The sequence below is a fragment of the Mauremys mutica genome, chromosome 18 (assembly GCF_020497125.1).
Source record: "Mauremys mutica isolate MM-2020 ecotype Southern chromosome 18, ASM2049712v1, whole genome shotgun sequence".
NCBI classification, from domain to species: domain Eukaryota; kingdom Metazoa; phylum Chordata; order Testudines; family Geoemydidae; genus Mauremys; species Mauremys mutica.
The window spans coordinates 25,474,083-25,488,558 of record NC_059089.1 but is presented as its reverse complement, the minus strand read 5'-3'; the positions used below and the strand labels follow the sequence as shown (position 1 = coordinate 25,488,558).

Here is a 14,476-nt window from a genome sequence, read left to right as displayed (position 1 = left end):
TGTTCAGGACAGATGCTTTCTCTCATTTTAACAAAAACTGGAGCCCAGCATGATCCCAAAATCGTTAACTATAAGATGTTGCAGCACCACAAAACCGATTTATGTGGGCTACCATTACCTATACCCAAAACAATCCAAGAGTAATTTTTATATTTTATCTACCCCCTGCTACCCTCAGGTGTGTGCACATGCACACACCCCACCAGCCTTCTCTGCTCTCTGAGAGCTCATGTACTGTGCTATTACAAGATACCCATTCTACAGAGTGTGCCAGGAATGGGATTTTTGTAAATTCAATTCCTGCCAACTGCCAGCTCACACAAGCAAAGTGACAAGGGGGAAAGTGTTAACAGCAGAAACAGCTGTTGGGTGGCACCCCTTTAAATTGTGTGAACCATGTACGTCAGCACATATAAAAAGCAAAAAAAGTTAATAGTTATGAACAGCTACAGAAAGTGACAACATTTTCAGGAGCAAATGTATCTTGCTGGATTTTATACAAATTTTTACAAAGAAACAAAAATGGCTATTAGCTCAGACAGAAGTCTATATCAAAGGAACACAAGATGAAGAGCGCCTCAGGCTCAGTATGTATCTTATGCAGTTCACCAAACAGAGCGCGCAAACAAGCTTAAAATTCAGCAGGATGCGTGTGAGGAAGCAAGGGAAATAAGATCCACGAACTGCAGTTCTAGAATTACAGAGCTAGAACAACAATCTCAAACTCAATGCCATTCAGATTTTTTTTTGATCAATTCAAGTTTTTGCCTCCTTTGGTGGCAACATGATGGCAGCTGAACTTAGAGCAGATACAAACAAATTAGATTAGTCAGACATCCTTAAACAGTTCTTTATCCCTGAGAAAAGTCTTCTCCCCATTTCTGCCTCTGACACATACAATCTGGGCAATCCCTACTTGGAAATTGACTTTAAAAAAAAAATAAAGATCCCATGTGCTGCTGCCATGCATCTAGATAAGATATACATAAAGTGCCCAACACAGTGTTAACTGCCTCCTCCTGAACCTAGATTTCAAGTTCCACAGATAAACAGCCAACTAACACAGTAGAATTGGCTCCTGGAAAGCAAAGTCCATTTTATGGAGGCAGTGGACAGGACTGTTCCCCATCAAGACACTGGAGTTATCCTTCTAGTCTTCGTTTCTCTTTAGTCCACTGACAACAAGCAATTGATTTCCATTTCTAAAGGCAGCTACAATACCCTCCATTTCCAGTGACAGTTTGTTGTCTCCTTATGCAGAAAGGAGGGGGTTAACTAAAGAAATTCCTGCAGGAATGACTTTGAACTGGGCACCTACTTGCATTAACTAAGGTATAATGTTTCCATTAATCATTCAGATTGCAGTTATAAAGAAACAGCATGCTCTCTCAAAAGACAGAATACAAAAGGAAAGGTTCAAGGTGATTCATTTTGTTCAACAACTGTACCCAGCCTTCACCTAGGAATTCATGCTGAAGTTTACTCATGAAACCCAACAAAACCATTGTAATGTTTAGTTCCAGATCAGGAAACAGCATAATTTTGTTTGATAATACAAGCCCAAATGTTACTAAACTAAAGATACATGTGCTTCCTGAAAATCCAAAAGCACTGAACACCCATAGCTGGGTAATCATTACAACTGCATTAGGAATCCAACCATCTCAACCTTGAAGTGACACTTGCTTCAGAATGAGCCATTTCACATCTCCAAATGTTATTTGGCACTAACAGAGTGGAATGGACTCTCATAGTCTTCTCTCTTCTGTAGACTCAGATAACCCTCAATAGTTTAAGAAACTGATCAGCTGCCTCTCACATTACTGTTCTTAAGACAAGGACATCTTCTGCGCGGTGTGCTGAAATTCTAAGACTCAGTAGTTACTCAGACAAGTGAGGCTACTATTCCTCTTTTGGAGTTAAATTTCTGGACAGAACCTTGTGGATCATTCAAGGAAGTCTCACTTGTTGATATTATTTTGCAGACTATTCCTTTGCAAGGGGAATTGTTGCTGAATCTTCTGCAGTTGCAATACAATTACATAAATCAAATTTTTCACCAGATGAAAAAGTTCTTAAGGAAAAAGAACTGTTCTTCCACTGAAGGCTGTCTGTTGTGTCATCTATAATCATGCATCCATTAAATGACTAGTACATAGAGATCAGAAAGGAATTCAAGAAAGCCAAGTAGAGCAGCTGGAGATATAAGAAAGCTGCGGAAAGGCATCAAGAAATCTGCAGTGAAGTCTTTGTTCAGCCTTCCAGCTTCTAGCAGCAAAGAATAAAACAGTCCCACAGAGGGAATACAAGATTTCTCTCCCCATTTGAAATTTGGATTGGACATTCTTTGCATGACAGATCTAACTGACCTGAGGTCTCAAGGTCTCTTACATAGGCAAGATAATTTTTCCTTCAACTTCCATACAGAACATTCTAACTTAGATCAGCCATGGAAAAGATCCACTTTATATTATAATACACCTCTACCCCAATATAACGCTGTCCTTGGGAGCCAAAAAATCTTACCGCGTTATAGATGAAACCGTGTTATATCGAACTTGCTTTGATCCACCGGAGTGTGCAGCCCTGCCCCACCCCGGAGCGCTGCTATGCCGTGTTCTATCCGAATTCATGTTATATCGGGTTGCGTTATATCAGGGTAGAGGTGTATATGAAAATACAGCTACAAGTGCAAGAGTTTAGAATTCCCATCATATTTCTATCACCACGTTTTAAGGCCAGTGAAAGGCTGTCTAGCATAAAGGAAACCTAAGTGCATAACACAGGGAAACAACCTCCAAAAATCCTTGAGGGTCTTTTTCCAGAATAGCAATCCCAGAAGTGAAACAATGAGGTCAATGCCCACAGAGTTCACATAACTTGCTCCTAGGCCTGTGTTCTGAGGTCCATGTTACATGTCATGGGTGTTAGGTTTCAGGCTACTTCCAAATTTCTTAAAGAGAACGTTTCACATTGAGAAACTTTAGTACATAGTAGAACCAATGGGCAAACTGATGACATATGTGCATTAACAAGGGCTTTCTCCCCTGAAAGCTGCAGTGAAGTTGTAATTCTAACTGTCTGAAAATCATAATTTATGACTGTTTCATCCCAAACACTGGGTGACAACTCCAGTGAAGGATTCGGCAAAATGAAAAACCAAGTAGTGATGGTGACAGCACTTATTCAAAACATAAATATCATCTACAATGACAGCAGAAGTAATTCAAAAAATATCAGCAAAGGACATTGATTCTTGAATAAGTTCTCTCTTCTTTCAAGTTTTCAGTAACACAAGTCCCTCTTTAAGCTCTTTTATGGTTAATCTGGGTTAGAAGAAAGAATGAACTCAGGTTATGGATTCTTACCTTCAGTCCTGTTTTTTCATCATCACTACCATTATTTGTAGATGGCGTTTCATCCCCTTGCCTGGAAACCAAGACAAAATCTTCACTGTTAAGAGTGGATACTGAGTCTGAAGACACACTGATTTTTCCAACAGAGACTTTGTCATCCATGACTTAAAAAGGAAGTTCGACTCATGAATGAGATTAAATTTTATATACTCCTGAAAAACAAAAATCATAAAAATACTTATATAGAAGTTTGTGCTTGAAGCTGAAATGTTTCTTTTCAGAAACTCGATGACTATTAAAGATCAACACATCTGACTGCATAGCTAAGTAACAGATCTCAGTACATCAATATGCACTCACGGTCCTGGCTTTTCAATTTGCTGTGAAACTTTACTCTGAAAGTGCTGCACTGGTTTCTATAGATCACAAAACAGTTATATTTTGAAGTGTTTCACAATCACCTTTCCCAGTGAAGCCCCATCTACAGTACAAACAGATTCACATCTGAGGACCTGGATATAACACTTTCATTGTGCAGTGTAGATGGGGCCTAAAATCATACTCCCAAGCAGTGCTTAAGTTCATCTTTTTAAGGAACATGGTTAAGATCTTGTCTACACTGCCAAATGAGAGTTGTAACTAAATCCCAGACACAGTACTGTCTGTAGTGTAAAACAGGCTCATGGAGTATGTGCTATGCCTGGTGATGAAAGACATTATTTTAGGGCCAGCATACTTCCAATTATAAACCTAGTCATAGATAACCTGGCCTTCCCTTCACCTATGTTCATGCAAATATCACGCTAGGGTTTTGTAAATATCAGGACACGCCAATCATGAAATTCAACTCACAAATAATCTCATTATATGATTTAACTCGATATGCTGTACTTGAGACGCAATGGACCCCTGAGCTCAGCAATATTTTATGCATCTGTACTGACATTTTTGTATTATAAGAATCAGCTCTGGACACCCTACCAAGAAACAGGAAGAACAGCATAGGTTGGTTCAGTGCTGCAAGTCAGAGCCAACAGATAGGTTAACAAAAGTCACAAGAACTGGCATTGAGATATACTTTAGATAAAGGGAACACAAGGTGGAGTTCAACTACACATCTCCAACATCAAAGGTTCTTAGAACCCCTGGCTAAAAATAGAATGCCATGGTACAAAGGGCCAAATTCCTTAGTAAGTCCCGATTACATGCTCATCACAAGAGTCCTGGTCTTTACTGACTCCAAAGGATGACCAAACCTGATTTTTTTTTCCATTTGAATTGTGCCCTTTGTTCTGTAGGTAACTGACCTCACTTGGCTGCCAAAATAGCAGCCAAACAATGAGACAGTTTGGCCCAGATACATTTTTTGAAGTGCACAGGGTGGGTACACAAAGGATACACAACCACCTGAGAGGATTGCTTTTTGACTTGGTGCCCTACAAAGTCCATAAGCCATACACAGGAGGTACTTTGGAATTAATGTTGGATGGATTTTCAGCATCATTTTAGGCATGAATTTTTAACAGTGAGGGTAATTAACCATTGGAACAATTTACCAAGGGTCATGGTGGATTCTCCATCAAAGGCAATTTTAAATCAAGATTGGATTTAAGAAGTGTGTTAGTTCAAAGGGAATTATTTTGGGCAAGTTCTATAGTCTGTCTTATAGAGAAGGTCACACTAAATTATTAAAATGATCCCTTCTGGCCTTGGAATATATGAATCATCCTGCCTGATGAATGGGAATTGTATTGCAGGCAACAGTCCTAGCCCACTCCACCAATGGGCTGGCTGCACACTAGGGCCTTGGCTACACTTGCAAATTTGCAGCGCTGCAGCAGGGTGTGAAAACACACCCTACCCTCTCCGGCGCTGCAAATTGCGGCGCTGCAAAGCGCCAGTGTGGTCAAAGCCCCAGCGCTGGGAGCTGTACGTTATTCCCCACAGGGAGGTGGAGTACGGACAGCGCTGGGAGAGCTCTCTCCCAGCGCTGGCGCTTTGACTACACTTAGCGCTTCAAAGCGCTGCCGCGGCAGCACTTTGAAGTGCAAGTGTAGCCAAAGCCTAGGACTCAATACAGACAGATGACTACTCCTTACTAGGGGCTTGGCTACACTTGAAAGTTGCAGCGCTGGGAGTTACAGCGCTGGTCGTGCAGCTGTGCAGGGCCAGCACTGGTGTGTGCCCACACTCACAGCTACCAGTGCTGGTGTGTGGCCACATCTGCAGCATTTGCAGCGCTGTTGGGAGTGCTGCATTATGGGCAGCTATCCCAGCATTCAAGTGGCAACAACTTGCTTTTCAAAAGAGGGGGGTGGAGGGTGGTGTACTGTGACAGGGAGTGGGGAAGATAGAGAGAGTGGATTTTTGGAGCCAACACTGTGTGTTAGCTTCCCTGGATTTAAAAATCACAAAATGTTTGCGAGCCCTTAGTCTTAATTCTTAATTGCAAACAGCCTGCCTCCAACACGGACTCCCCGCTGTTTCACTCCCTCCCTGTGGTGTACTGTGACAGGGAGCGGGGAAGATAGAGAGAGTGGATTTTTGGAGCCAACACTGTGTGTTAGCTTCCCTGGATTGAAAAATCACAAAATGTTCGCGAACCCTTAGTCTTAATTGCAAACAGCCTGCATCCAACGCTGTTTCTCTGTCAAGCAAACTGCTTGCCTCTCATTTGATCGTTCACAGCCAGGTACAGATAGCTCCTGTTTGCTGTGATTAGTGTTTGTTTTTTAGATAAGCAGTTCAACGGAGCTCCCATCGGAGTTCACAACAAAACAAAGAGAGGCTGCATAACAAAACAAAGAAAGTAATTTAGTTAAAAGCATTCTGGGATATCTCCTTATTCCCTGGAGGCCAATAAAAGCGCTGGTGTGTGTCCACACTTGATGAGCAGCGCTGGATCACCAACGCTGCAATCGCTACACCCCAACCTGGCCAGGTGTACAGCCAGCGCTGCAGCCAGGGAGTTGCAGTGCTGGATGTGCCTTGCAGGTGTGGACGGTTACTAATTGCAGCGCTGGAAAGCCTCTACCAGCGCTGCAACTTGCAAGTGTAGCCAAGCCCTAGGAGACTGATTTTCTCCTCCAGTGCAAGGAACATCTGAGATTAGAGTAATATAACTTCACCATAAACTTTTACTGCCCCAACTCATGCAAATATATTGCCTTCTATTTTTTCACAAATGGACTATACAATTGCTCTTAACCTCTTATGAAACCTTCTCTCTGAGTGCAAAGCAGACATGCAGACAGAAACTGAGTCGTGAAAGTCACTGAAGGAAGGAGCATTGTGTGATTCTCCTTTGAGAAGCAAGAAATTCTTTTAAAATGCAACATCCTACACTTGTCATATTCAGACAATTTCACACTATCGTATAAAAAGGAAGCAGCAAAGAATCCTGAGGCACCTTATAGACTAACAGACGTTTTGCAGCATGAGCTTTCGTGGGTGAATACCCACTTCTTCGGATGCATAAAAAGGCTGCATATAGCAGCCTAGAAGACAGTTGCTGTTTTTTCAGCTCATGGCAAAGGCCTTGCGTTTTCCCACAAAGGCTTCTGGGGTTGATTTTTCTTAAACCAAGTTAGAATTTATTGAACTCTACCCAACCTACTACTGCCAAGTAATTAATAAAACTGCCACTCATGACTCTGCCTTGTCACTGAACTGAGGGTACAGTGTAAATTTAAGGAAGATTGTAACAGTAAGACATGAAAGATCAATTGGAATATCACATCCATCATCATGTCTAGGAAGGCTTGAGGATGTAGTATATCAGAGCGACCCTTGTTCTTAGAAGCCACACTTTACACAAAGTACACTACTTCTGGACAAAATCATAAAAGTTTATTCCTCTCTTCTGGCCCACATTGGCCCTACTATCCCCCCTAATTTTATCTGCTCATGTGCAATGTTTTCCTGCTGCTCTACACAATAGTAGGTTTGGAGAAAGTACTTGAAAATACTCTCAAGCCCAGATGATCTCCAAAATTTGCCCAACTATGGGGCTCCACTGATCCCGTCAGAGGCCCAAGGAGTGTGCTTTATTTACATAAAGTGGACAGCAGCCACCTGTCTTTAAGACAGGTTGTGGCCCACAGAGATAATTGGTCCCAGTTTACAATCTTCCACCTTGATCTAAGCAGTCTCGCTCCAGACTGAGACTTGCAGACTTTTCAAACAGCATCTTAATAATGAAGCTGAGGGCAGCACAGATGACCATGCTCTAACAGCAGTAGATATAGCAGGGAGAGCTGAGCAGCACAGAGATGCAGATCTGAGGAAACAGAGAGAAGCAATGAACGGAGTAAAAGTCTCATTTCAGCTGTATTATCTAAGGATGCTTACCAGCAAATACCAAAGGATTACTGCCACGGGCTTTCTGATAAACCATCTCAATACTATTCTCACCTATGCCCAGGAAGGATGACATCAAATTTAGCATCACCTGATGAAAAGATTCCTTTATTACCTTTAAAGCCTTTCCGCCTCTATCTGAGCAATACAATTTGCCTTATTTCTGAGTTTCCTTTGCTGTGTTTGTATCACTGGCCACAAGGTTAAAAAGCCTGTCTTTGCTTTTTGTTTCTGACATCAAAATTCCAGGGTCAGCTTCAAGCTGAGTCTATCAGTTTAAAAAGTTGAAAGTCCAACATTCTTTCATTTTATACCCAACAAGGAATACTGGATATGAAACCAGTAATAAATAGTAAATGGTTATTAGTAATCATTTCTGAATTCCAAGTACAAATCTATTATGAGACTCATTTCTACACCACCTACAAAATTGGCAGCTCATCCGAAAATAACTAAATTATTAACAAAATGCAAAATAAAAATAAGCCCTCAAAACCTTCTTTTAAAATATTTTACCAGTGCTTTGCAAATGAAGTGTGAATGAATACCTACACTCCTGAAAGACAACAGGAGTAGAAGAGCTGGCTTTGATTATTAGCAGCCATTAAGATAAGGTAAGGAGCAGTTTAGCAATTTATTTTGGTACAGTGTGTCTAGCTTGAAGTGCTAAATTTAATCTATTTTCAAAGTCTGACAATCTGGCACCTTTCATGAGCACTAAATTCACTTTAAAAAAAGAAAGTATGCTGTGATTTCACATGCTCTCTACTCTTCAAACAGGCATCACACACAATAATCAGGGAATGTGTGTGACTGGCTAAATTTATCCTCTACAGGAATGTCTCAATACCACACTTACAGTGCAACAATAAGAGATCCAAATGAGTCTGATTTTCCCACCCATACACTGAGTGATACCTTGCTCTGCAAGCAGTCTCTCTGAAATCAATGGGACCAAGTATGAGAAAGTTACTACTCTGCACAAGAAGGTAGCAGGATCTGGCCCAAAGCAAGAGGCTTTAATGTGCAATATTAATGTAAATTATTGGCCTCTCACAAATAACTTGACAAGCAAAAATCTGTGTTCTACATATAGAAAATATCAGATTTTCAATTCAGAGAAATTCCTTGAAGGAATTTTATCAATCGTTAAAAAGTGTTAGAATTTTTATCTGACCATTGATGCTGAGAAAAGAAAGAAGCGTAGCTGCCATAATTGAATGAGAAAGAGCAATAATGATCAAGATCAAGAGTTACTTTAGATCAGAAGGCTCCCTGTAGAGCACCCACTGGACACTTTACCTGAACCAGAGGACTCGGGATGGCTGCGGAATAGGAAGTCTATGAGCTCACTAAAATAGGTGCCAGTCTAAAAGAACTCACGTCAAAAATTTGCAATACAATTAGAGGCGGCAGGCAGCACCATGAATCTCACAGAATCAGAGAGCAAGAAAACACAGCAGTAGGGACAACACGCTAGCTATGATGCTTGCAGCTTGTCTAAGAAACTCAGGACATGTATACCCTGCATCTGGGAGTGAGCCTCTCAAGCCCAGGTCCCCAGACTGGTGGTAGCAGAGCTCGCACCAATGCTCTAAAAGTAGCTGTGTGGACATTGTTTTGATGTCATGGCTTGGGCTGGAGCTCAAGCTCTCAAACCCACATCATACACCTGGCTTCAGAGCCCAAGCCGCAACATTAGAACACTAGCGCAAGACCTGCTAGCATGAGTCTGAAGATCCAGGCTGGAGCCTCACTCTCAGATGCAGTGTAGCCATTATGGTTTCCAGTCTCACTGTTGAGAGGTTTAGGAGAGAAGGTCCCCACCTAGCACAAATCTCAGATTATGTGCCACATCACTGCTCAGAGCCCTCCCCGTGACAACTCTGAATACCGACAGTGTCCCTAAGCTTGTTATTATGGGGTTAATTTCAACACCAATAAAAAGTAAATTTTCAAAAACAGAATGGGTAACTCCTAAAACACCAGAAATTGCCCCACAGAATCTGGATCTTCAGGTCACAGGTTCTCCAGTAAAGGAGGGAGAATGTCTAGGAGAATCACATCCCACAAGGCTCCTTTATAATTGATGGGTCCTTTTTTGTTTGCTTTTGATTTTTGCTTTTCATTCTGCTCTACTCTGTGCTGGTTAGGACTCAGCTAGAGTATTGTGTCCAGTTCTGGGTGCCACATTTCAGGAAAGATGTGGACAAATCAGAGAAAGTCCAGAGAAGAGCAACAAAAATGATTAAAGGTCTAGAAAACATGACCATCGTGAGGGAAGATTGAAAAAATTGGGTTTGTTTAGTCTGGAAAAGAGAAGACTGAGAAGTGACATGATAACCGTTTCCAAGTACATAAAAGGTTACAAGGAGGAGGGAGAAGAATTGTTGTTCTTAACCTCTGAAGATAGGACAAGCAGCAATGGGATTAAATTGCAGCAAGGGAGGTTTCGGTTGGACATTACGAAAACCTTCCTAATTGTCAGGGTGGTTAACCACTGGAATAAATTGCCTAGGGAGGTTGTGGAATCTCCATCATTGGAGATTTTTAAGAGCAGGTTAGACAAACACCTGTCAAGAATGGTCTATATCAGTGGTCCCCAATCTTTGGACCATGGCGGCAGTCGAGCATCCGTCAAAATTTGGCGGCATTTTGGCGGATGCTCGACCGCTGGCCAGGACGCGGGTGCATTTAGATGCCCCAGCGGGCGCCATGGCGCTCGTGGGCACCGCGTTGGGGACCCCTGGTCTAGATAATACTTAGTCCTGCCATGAGTGCAGGGGACTGGACTAGATGATCTCTCAAGGTCCCTTCCAGTCCTATGATTCTATATGGAAATGAAGCATCTAAACCCCTCTTGCTTCAAGGAAACAAAGAATAATTGTACTCCTAATTTTTTAGCTCCTTGTAAAGGATTGTTCTCAAAGGAGTATCATGGCCATAAAATGGTGTAGTTTTCCCATTGGGCCCCTCCTCTAGGTCAATCTGACTTCAAGGGCCAAATGAAAACAGGATATTCATTTTAAGATAAGTTTCTTCAAATTCCCCTACCCCTGTGATTCTCATGAAAGAGAGAAGCATGACAAGCAGAGATCTCAGGAAGGTGGTTGAATCACCCACAAAGCCAGGTATCAGAAAAAACATAAAAGAGTTCAAGCTAACACAACCTTAAACCTGTTAAGGATTATCAATATAGCTGATTCCATAGGGATTTTATTTTTAATCTAGAAAATGTGCTCGGGACAAAATGCTTATGTCAGGCTCCAGCACAAAGCAATTGCTCCAACCACGGAGACAGACTGTAGGCCCAGGGAAACAGTGGTTTATAAAAGAAACGCTGACACTGCCTTATCCAGAGCAGCAAAAGAATGTCACTGAAATGAGTTCACTGCAAAGAGTCTAGTCTCACGAACCTGAATGACATTCCAATAGCATTGTGCACATCTACAGGTCTCCCTTTACAGGCAGACATAGGACATAGATCCGTAAGTACAGAGAAGCAGTTAGCATGGAAGATAAGGTACTCCAGCCACAGGTTAGACTGACCCTTATAAGGGTGCAGTGTGTATTTATACAGCTTACATCATTCACTGGGGATTCAAACAGAAATGTATAGTTACATTTATTGGTCCAGCATGGCTCTTTGAAAATATAATCTGAAACCTTCAAGCAGCAGCAATGACCTTAACAGCTTCATATGATACATGCTACTAAAAACTGTCTGCAGCTGGACTTGGAAAGCAGATGGAAATTCTCATGCCTAACTGTCAGCTAATCTGTTCACTGTATATCTATACAAGTCTGGTCAGGGCCTTGACCTTCTAATGTTAAGCAGGAACATAAGTATCATTGTGGATGTTACCATGTTTTCCATAAAATTTAAACAGTTCCACAGAATTCCATGAAATGAGGCATTCTGGAATAGTGTAGCCCAGAAGTCTTACAGAATTCCTGAGTCCAAACAATTGTATTATTTTGTCTATAAAATCCCTACAGATGAAAAATTTGGGAATACAGACCAGCCTATGTATTTTTGCAGCAAGATACCTAGACAGAATGTGATCTCCAGCTTTGTATTTCTGCACCATGAGCCAAGGTCACTAGCTGGCTTAAACTAGTGTAAACGGTGTATTCTCTGTAACTTGAAGTCTTTAAATCATGATTTGAGGACTTCAAGTAACTCAGCCAGTGGCTACTGACGTATTACAGGATTCAGTGGGTGAGGTTTGTGGCCTGCAATGTGCAGGAGGTCAGACTAGATGATCGTGATGGGTCTTTCTGGCCTTAAAGTCTATGAGAAAGTCATAGTTGTTGCCCCTCGCACCACCTGCATTTTAATTTTTCACCTTTTAATGCTACCTTAATTTACAACATGCAAAACTGCAACTGTGAATACTGTAAAATCTACAGCTACCAAAGTCCAATTTCATTTGAAATTTTACCAGATTTTTCAAACATATAAGGTAGTATAGTGCTTGTTTATTGATACTTGTTTTCAATCTCTACACTAGGATCACCAGTGCTTGGAACCTACCTATTCCAAACCATAAAAGTCTAAAACAGTATGTGCACTTACGAACGGGGTAACAAATGGGATAAAGAAAGGAGGAAGATTGAGACTGGAATGTAAATCAAATGAAGGGGAAGTAATAAAGTGCCAGATTCTAGCATCAATGTGATATCGGACAAGCAATGACCGATACAGTCCCAGAGCATGAAGATTTGAAAATGGAATTTGGTTATTTTGTTGACAGAACTCAGTACTCATGAAGATAAGCTCAGCACTGTCTGGCAACAGAGATTTAGAAAGAATGGACTTATGGTTAAGGGAACAATATCAATTTGACATCTAGTCACTTTCAACTGAACTGCAATTGCATCTGAGTCTCCTGGCAATTTTTGTAATTTTACAAATGCATTCTCTTTAAAAATATATTTCCTTCTCTTGTTGTTTGGGTGACTCTATTACACAAGGGGAAATTAACAAAAGTCTCTAAAATATATAGCATATGAGTAACTTTACTCATGTGAGTAGTGCCACTGAACGCAATAGTATTATTCATGTGCAAAAAGTTACATGCATACCTGTTTGGACAGTTGGAGTATAACCAACTAAATGGGAAAGAGTGAAAGACTAACACTTTGGTTTCTAAGCACTATTATCTCAGCAGTTAACTAGGCTCAACTAGTTACTATCAGAAACTTTTAAAATGCTGTCTGAAATATGCAGAGGAGGACAGAATACTATTATTAGAAACTACATTTTTTAGCAAGTGCCATCTTATGCCTCCAATCCCCACACCCGTTAACATGTATGGGCAACAATTGTCCCATGCATGCGGGATTCCTCGGCATATAGTGACACTATCTATTCATATGTCCATGTCACCCATCACAATATTCAGCACACAAGCCATGTGTGAAGCATCTCAGGTGCAGCCACCTCATATGTGAAGGGTCAGGTGGGTCTCTATCCACTTCTAGATCATACTGCCCCCACTGCTGTTCTCCCACCCCTTTGCATGCACCGCTGCCCCTATGCAGAACATGCAATAAGGGTATCAATAGCTTGAAAGCTAGTGACAGCTATAATGAACATTGCACATGTGTTTCTATTACAAACACCAACTTTCAGTCCTTCCAGATTTTGCAGGCTGTATATCCACCCAAGAGTTTTTGTAAAGTTCAAGCAAAAGTGGTCCAGAGGCTTGAGTGTGACAAACAGTGAGGAAAAATACACTGTCCTATCAATCAAACCAATCCTGTGACTAAGAACAAAACAGATCCAGCATGAAAACAGCCAGGGGTAGCCAGGAAGAGGACATCTGGCCAGAAAATAGATGGGACTGAGAACTGTATGCACGCATTCCAGTGAAAACCGTCTGGCATTTAGCCACGTGATTAGAGACTGAATAACACACTTTCTACACATGCAGTACACTCAGTATGATGGTAAGGCACTATTACCAATATTGTGCACGTGCCCCGTGATGAGTTAGGGGTGCAGAGATCAAGACAGGGCCCCACAGAAATCTAGTCTCATGCACAACACAGAACGGTGCTCAGAGATCTCAGGTGCTAAAAAAATGTGCAAGAGAGCAGCACAAAGCGGAACTCTGCAGAGAGGGGGGGGGGAGCGGGAGCTAGAGTGGGGATGCGGCAGACTGCACAGGGGACCTCATGAAGGGGCTTCACAGGGCAGGCACCTTGCGCGGGATGGCATGTGCCGGGCTGCCTAGCCCAATACTTCCAGGCTCTGCAGTTTCCTCCCTCCCCCTTTTGAAACTCCCAGCAACAAAGCCACCCCCTGTGCGGATCCTGACAGCACGGCGGGGGCTCGGCCCTCGGGCCCCGTGCAGGTGAGGGGAGCCGTGTACCGGGGCTACGCGGCCTGGCACCGCCGGGCTGCGTGAGGAGCGGCCTGGGCCCACCCTCGGCAGAACCAGGCCTGGGCAGCGGCTGCCCGCAAGGCGAGGCTGAGTCCCGGGGGGGGCGGGGGGGGGAGCGGCCGTTCGGCCCGGGGCCGCTGGCTCTGGAGGGCTCGGGGACCGGAGACCCCCAGACGCGCGGGTCTGACCTGGCCCCTCCCACCACACAACCCCGGGGGCGACACGAACCGGACCTACCCGAGCCACCGCCGCTGCCTCCTCCGGCCGGGCCTCGGCCGCCGCCGCCCCCACCACGTGACCCAGGCCGGAGCGGAGGGGGCGGGACAGGGAGAGTCTTCCGGGTCAGAGCAAGATGCACTTCCGGGGCCC

The 14,476-nt window shown here is 42.9% G+C and overlaps 1 protein-coding gene across 1 annotated transcript in view; it reads right to left on the bottom strand.

Annotated features, from left to right (window-relative positions):
• The window catches only part of RABGAP1 (RAB GTPase activating protein 1), a 120,581-nt gene extending 106,124 nt beyond the window's left edge, over positions 1 to 14,457 (bottom strand). The window contains exons 1-2 of the mRNA XM_044992392.1: positions 14,345 to 14,457; positions 3,369 to 3,568 (exon numbers count right to left, since the gene is read on the bottom strand). Of these exons, the coding sequence (XP_044848327.1) occupies positions 3,369 to 3,518 (150 nt within the window). The 5' untranslated portion in view covers positions 3,519 to 3,568; positions 14,345 to 14,457. The remainder of the gene's footprint in view (positions 1 to 3,368; positions 3,569 to 14,344) is intronic.
• Positions 14,458 to 14,476: the final 19 nt, after the last annotated feature.